At 63.6% G+C, this 6,459-nt stretch overlaps 1 protein-coding gene across 1 annotated transcript in view; it reads right to left on the bottom strand.

Annotated features, from left to right (window-relative positions):
• Positions 1-232: 232 nt before the first annotated feature.
• DNAH10 (dynein axonemal heavy chain 10) overlaps positions 233-6,459 on the bottom strand; it is a 66,120-nt gene continuing 59,893 nt past the window's right edge. Inside the window, exons 70-79 of the mRNA XM_059677144.1 lie at positions 5,931-6,131; positions 5,108-5,317; positions 4,916-5,011; positions 4,359-4,536; positions 3,859-3,990; positions 3,502-3,713; positions 3,237-3,404; positions 1,659-1,839; positions 1,055-1,200; positions 233-623 (exon numbers count right to left, since the gene is read on the bottom strand). Coding sequence (XP_059533127.1) covers positions 477-623; positions 1,055-1,200; positions 1,659-1,839; positions 3,237-3,404; positions 3,502-3,713; positions 3,859-3,990; positions 4,359-4,536; positions 4,916-5,011; positions 5,108-5,317; positions 5,931-6,131 — 1,671 coding nt within the window. The 3' untranslated portion in view covers positions 233-476. The remainder of the gene's footprint in view (positions 624-1,054; positions 1,201-1,658; positions 1,840-3,236; positions 3,405-3,501; positions 3,714-3,858; positions 3,991-4,358; positions 4,537-4,915; positions 5,012-5,107; positions 5,318-5,930; positions 6,132-6,459) is intronic.

Genomic DNA, 6,459 nt, shown 5'->3' with positions numbered 1-6,459 from the left:
GCCCCACAGTGCCATCCTGGAGGTGGCCATTGTGCACCCAACCCACAGACCCAGGAGGGTGGTGGGGGCTCACGCAGGAATGAAACAGCGAGCTCACAGCATTGCACACGCAGGAGGCGGAGGGCTCCAGAAGGGGAGGAGCCGCTGCGGGGCCACGGGCCGCAGCCTGGCCGTCCGCCCCAGGAGGCGTCTCCGGAGAGACACACTAGGGTCCTCCCTGTGCCAGGGACACGCCAGGCCCTTTGGCTTAATCAAGTGTTTCCTCTGAGAAGGAAAAGAAACCCTCAACATCTTCACACTGTCCTTTAGAATTTACTTAACTCCTTAAAAAAGCTTCCAAAACAAAGCCGTGAGCTGAATTTTATGGGAAGAGAGGAAAATGTCTGATTTCAAGCGAAAGGAAACCCCCACTGCTGCCTCTCGAGAAGCCCCCAAAGGAGAGCGGGCTGAGCGCCCCCATGAGCCCCTCCCCCGGGTCAGTCGGAGTTGAGGGTGAGGCACACGCCCTGCAGCACCCAGTGGGAGATGTGCCTCGTGGTGAAGAGGTCGGCCTCGAAGACCAGGCCCACGCCCATGGCGTTCCTCCTGGTGGAGGTGGTGTAGACGGGCGTCCGGAAGGTGTTCTGCAAAGGAGAGGCATGCGGGCTGGGGGGAGCCCATCACCGGGGGTGGGGGGCAGGGGGGCCTCGGCCTCGGGGCTCTGCATGGGCCCTCCTGCGAGACGCATCTAAGCCAGCACGTGGCCGGGCTCTGAGGGAGGCCCTGCCCTAGCTCAGCCCCAGCTTAACGTGGACACATGTGTTCAGAGGAGACCTCGCACCAGCTGGACTGACCCAGCACTGCCGCAGACTCCCCCGGGAGCCCGCAGTCCCTCCTGAGGCGCCTGCCCCACCCAAGTCTGCGTGCATGCGTGTGCTCACGTGCATTTTCCTGGGCAGTGGCTCCACGCGGGTATCATGCCTCACGTGCGTCCCCTCCCAGGAAAGGGTAGGCTGCCTGGCCTGTGCCTGCCGCCGGGGGTGGGGGGTGGGGTGGGGTGCGGGCGGCCGCCCACCTGCAGTTTGAGGCGGTGGGCCTCGATGGGGATGATCTTCAGGATGGGCAGGTCCACCACCAGCACCTTGGGCTTGCTCTTGACCAGACAGCCTTTCTCTAGGTCCCAGTCCGCGCCTTCCAGGTACAGTCCTGACACAAAGCACCCTAGGGAGCCAGGAAGGGACTGTTACGCAGAGGCACAGGCATGTGCGTCGCACAAACTGGGAGCGCGCCCGAGCCTTCACCACAAGTCTCCTCGGAGCTGAGGGAAACGCCCCTGACGCAGACACAGGGCCCGGAGGGAGACAGCGGTGTCAGCTGCACCGCAGGCCGGGACCCGTGTCGGACGCAGGCGACGCCCTCAGGGTTTGCAGGGAGGTCACTCGGTGACCCGTCCTCTGAAAGGTCTGACACTGACTGGGGAGTCCACTCCACACAGAAGGAAAGGTGAGCGCGTCCAGGTCTCCCCGACATCACCCAGGACTCGACCGAGACCCTGCTGGAGAAGCGACGTGCCCCGGGCGTGTCCCCCCACACGGCCCGGTCCGCTGCTCCTCCCTCAGAACCGGAGGCGGCACCGGGCAGGGACCCACAGAGGCTGTGGGTCCATAGGGCTGCTGCACCTTGTCCTGCCCGCTCAGTCACTTCGTCTGCGTCCTGGAACTTGGTCACTTGTGTGAACAGGGTGGAGCGGTCCAGGGGCCAGCCGTTCCGCCGGCAGGTCGCCTGCACGAGGGCCGTGAGGTAGGATTCCGGGACGTGCAGCCCCGAGAGCCACATCACGTTGGGCTCACTTTCCACGACCTGCAGAGCAGAGGGGCAGCTGCATCAGATGTTGGTCAAAGCTGACGGACCCTGCGCTCACGGTAAAGACACCGTTCACGTTGGGGCCGGAAGATGGTGATAGGACCCTGGCAGCCCGTTCGGGAAAAGCAAGCTGCACCGCCGAATGCAGAGGAAGCAAAGATTCAGAAATCCTATATAATAAAGAGCTAATATGCTAATTAGACCTAACAGCAGAACGACCGTCCAGACGACCGTCCAGACGACCATCCAACCTTCTGGATGAAGCCAGGGCTGCGAGGGCCGGCCGAGGCAGCCGGGCTGAGCCCCTTGCACGAATTCCGTGCCTTGGGCCTCTAGTAAAACAGTAAGACCACAGAAGTGCAGGTCTTCTCCAGGGAATGTGTCATGCCTCAGACTAAAGGACACAAACCGGGAGCCATGAGGACAAGACCGACCTATCTGACGCCACAAAAATGCAGAGCTGTCCTCTGGGAAGAAACACCACGAGCCAAAGTCTGAGGACACGTGGCAAGGAAGGGCCCGTTTCCTTGATGTGCTAAGAACTCTTACAAATCAACTTCCAAAGATGGAGAATGGGATAAAAGTGAAACCAAAATACAAAAAGACAATTCACAGTCCTGGCTGCTTTGGCTCAGTGGGTAGAGCCTGTGAACTGAAGGGTCCGGGTTTGATTCCTGGTCAGGGCACAGGCCCGGTTTGCAGGCTCAATCCCTAGTGGGGGTTGTGCAGGAGGCAGCCGATCCATGATTCTCTCTCATCATTGATGTTTCTCTCGCTCTCTCCCCCTCCCTTCCTCTCTGAAGTCAATAAAAGATATTTTTAAAAAAGGCAATTCACAGAAGAAGTACCACAAACTGTGAGATATACCCAGCCTCCCCCTAACCAAAGACATGCACATCTGGACAATCACGTCACCGTTTACCGACCGGGGACAAGACGTGCGAACATTCACACCAGCACCGCGGAGAGCGCTCTTGGCCACCTGCACCCTACCTCCCCTCCTCCGGGCAAGCGTCAGGGGTTAAAGTGCACTCACTCGGGCCTCGTAGGCATGCGCGGGGAGCAGGCTCGAGTGAGCACCAGGACACGGGCCAGGCTGTCGCCTGTGCCGGCAAAGGGAAACCCCCGGTGACCACCTGGATGTCCAGCACGGGGAGGCCCCGGGTGCCCGTACAATGGGCACCCCCAGAGGAGTGAGGCGGGTCTAGAGGGACTTAGATGGACAGGTGCTGAGACAGACTCTCCAGGGAGTAGGCCGAGCTGTGCCAGCGCCTTCAAGGTCTTCAAACAGGAAAAGGAAGAGACACAGATGTGCGGGCAGAGCAGCGTCAGCCGCTGGCAGGGTCAGCACGGGCGGGTGGGGCGGGGTCCGCAGGGCACCGGCGCCCCCTCACCCAGGACGTGTACTGGCTGAAGCGCCGCAGGAAGTAGAGCATCCAGTTCCCGAGGGACTTCAGGGTGTCGGGGGCCAGCTTCCTCCAGATGTGAGGGATGTTCCCGATGAACAGTGACCTGGCCACGTCGTCCAGCTCGCTGCTCATGCCCACTTCCCCGGCCAGGGCCTGCGGCGGGAGGGGGCGTGCAGGCGGCGGTCGGGCCAGCCCTGTGGGGCGGGGAGCCCGGCGCCCCGCCGCCTGCCCTGCCCGGGGAGCAGCTCACCCTCTGCAGCTCGGCCAGGGAGCGGGACATGCGGACCAGCAGCTTGTTGAAGCGCTCCAGCTCCTGCAGCAGCACCACCGACGTCGGGGTGATGTTCGCACCCAGGTGCCTCCGGACCAGGTCCAAGTCGAAGACCTTGGGCATCTTGTTCTCTATGTCCTTGGCCACGCTGCCAATGTAATCCTCTCGGCTGATGCCGCTGCTCGATTCCCCTGCGGGCAGGCTGCTTGTGAGGGAGAGCAAGGCGCTGGGCGGGCGAGGGGGTGGGCGAGGCGGCAGCATGGCGGACACTCGAGGGACCAGAGGCAGAGCCCTGCCTCACCCCGGGCCCTGGGCGCGCCCCTCCGGACGGGCTACCTGTCTGAGGCTGCAGCTCCAGCAGGTGAGACCACAGGTCCCGGGCGGCCTGCGTGTAATACCCGATCTCGGCGTTGGGGTGGAGACCGAACACCTCGGGCGTGTTGGCCAGCGGCAGGGCCTCGATGGCTTCTACAGCACAGACCGCGGGGTCACCGCGTGCACCCTCCCTTTCGGACACGCAGACCAACGCCCGCTGCTCCGCGCACAGTTCCAAGTACAATGCTACCCAGTCCGCCCCGTCCAGCCCACCTCCGTTTGTTATGAAACGGCTGTGACCTTCGCGAGGGCCACCCTGTCCCTCTAGGCAGAATCCGCCACATCCGCCGTCATTCAGGCCCAGAAATCAGAACCAACGCCGTCAGCTCCGAGCCCCACACCCACCCACCAAGGAGGCGCCCCCACCTCCAGGCGAGGGGACAGAAGAGACAGGAGAGCCCTCACGCCGAGAGGTGGGCTCCCTGAGAAAAGACCTGGAGAGACTGCGTCTGGGAACCCACCCACGAAGCGCTCCTTGGGGTCGCCCGCGCCCGCGGGGATCTTGTAGTCCACCTCCTTGTTGTGGAAGAAGTGGAAGGGCTGGAAGGTGTCGAAGATGAAGTCCCCCAGGTACTCGTCCATGTAGATGGTCAGGATGCGGCGGTCGAAGCTGTCGATGGCCCGGCCTCCGTACATGACCTGGGGTCCCGGGAGTGAGAACCGGCCGCTTTTGTATTAAAGAAACAGGCAAAACCAAACCGCAGAGGCAGCGGCGCTTCCGCCTGGAAAGGTGACACTGCTGTCTCTCCCATGAGCCTGCACAGCCCTGCCCCCAGACGGAGCCGGCGCCGCGGCATGCCCGAGGCAAGGCGGGCACTGCCCACTCCCAGGGACAGCAGCCTCGGGCAGGGAGCGGAGCTGCGTGCGGCCGGGGCTCTCAGAGGACAGACCACTGGGAGTGAGCAGCGGGGTTCAGAGACCCAGGGCAGGAGGAGCAAGGCAAGTCCAGCTCCGCGATAGGTCAGGGCGCCAGGCCACAGCCCCGCTCCCGCCCAGGAGGGTCCCCGAGGCCTCCTACCTCTCCAATCAGGTACTTGAGGCTGCCCCACGGGATCCGCGTGTCGCGCTGCTGGAAGGCTTTGGTCAGGTACGTGTTCAGAATCTCCATGCAGACCTGAGGGGGAGGGGGCGGGGGAGGGGGAGGCTCGCCAGCATGCTCCCGGGGACACGGGGAGGAGGGAGGACGTCCCGGGGAAGCGGGGCCGCGCACCTGGAAGTCGGACTCGTTGAAGTCGTAGTAGACGTTCCAGCCGATCTTGCCGAACTTCCTGCGCTCCTGCACCACGGCGTGGAAGAAGGCCAGCACGTACACCAGCGGCTTGAACGCGGGGTGCGGGCAGTGCTCCAGCATCTCGTTCGAGATCTTGAAGTACGTGGCCCTCATGTTGAGCTTCAGCCCGTTGGGCGGCTCCGTGACAACCTGGCAGAGGAGACGGAGGGTGACGGACCCGCAGGCCTGCACACAGCACGGGAGAGCGTGACGTGGAGGCGTCCTGGCTCTCCTCTCACTGCGTGGCCAGCGGGCCTCTCCCTGAGCAGCACTGTCCGTGTGAGGGGCCCGGAGCCCTGAGGAGCTGCAGGCTCTTCTCTGAGGCTCCGCCACGTGCTCAGCAGACGCCCGAGAAGGCCCTGCAGCCCCCTGACCGGGGCCTGGGATGGAAGGTGAGAGGAGCCACGTTTCCCTCTCGCTGCCCCAGAGACAGACGCAGAGCCTGTGCACACTGTGCTCTGGAGAAGCAGTAAATGCGCATAAACCACGCGGAGCTTCTGCACGGCCCCGAGGACGCGGGAGGTGGCCTGTCCCAGGGGCAGCCGTGCAGACGGACCCAGGCTTTGGGCGCAAGTGGGAGAGGAGGCCTGGGGGCTGCACTGTGACGGGGCAGTGCTTCTCTGGGGAGGGAGGGAGGGAATTGGGAAGGGGTGTGTGGAAGGTCCCAATCACATCCGATGTTTGTTTATAACACACACACATGCACACACACACGTGCGCACATGCACACACAGTGGGCCCGTGGTGTCTGCCGACGCCTGACCTTCAGGGACTTCTGCAGGATGCCGATGGGGAAGCCCTGGGTGGGGTCGGTGGTGAGCCACAGGCGGAAGTCGGGGTGGGGCTTGGTGATCCGCTCCAGGGACTTCTCCAGGTCCTTCAGCCACTTGACCAGCAGGTGGCAGTTCTGCAGCATCAGCCATTGCCCGCGAGCCACCGCAGTCTCCAGCAGCTGCAGGGCCACCTGCCCGCGGGGAGGAAAGGCTGGTGCCCAAGCCCCGCCAGCCTGTGCTCTCCCAGGGCCCGCCCTAGCCCCCAGCACCAGAAGAGACGGAACCCCATCTCTTAGGGTTCCTCTCGGACCCTGTGCCCTGGACAGGTCCCCGCCCAGAGCCCCTTGGCCCAGGAGACCCCACTGTCCCTGCTCCTGATGACTTATCAGCCCTGCCACGGGCAGTGACGCTATGACCTGCAGGGGAGCTGCAGGGGCGGAGGAGGGACTGTGCAAGGCCGTTGAAAAAAACAGCACGCACTGACCACAAGCTGGTCATCGCCCGGAGTACACCAGGCCC

The sequence above is a fragment of the Myotis daubentonii genome, chromosome 19, assembly GCF_963259705.1.
Source record: "Myotis daubentonii chromosome 19, mMyoDau2.1, whole genome shotgun sequence".
NCBI classification, from domain to species: Eukaryota; Metazoa; Chordata; class Mammalia; order Chiroptera; family Vespertilionidae; genus Myotis; species Myotis daubentonii.
Note: the sequence above shows the minus strand (reverse complement) of the source record. Positions and strands in the feature narration are given on the sequence as shown.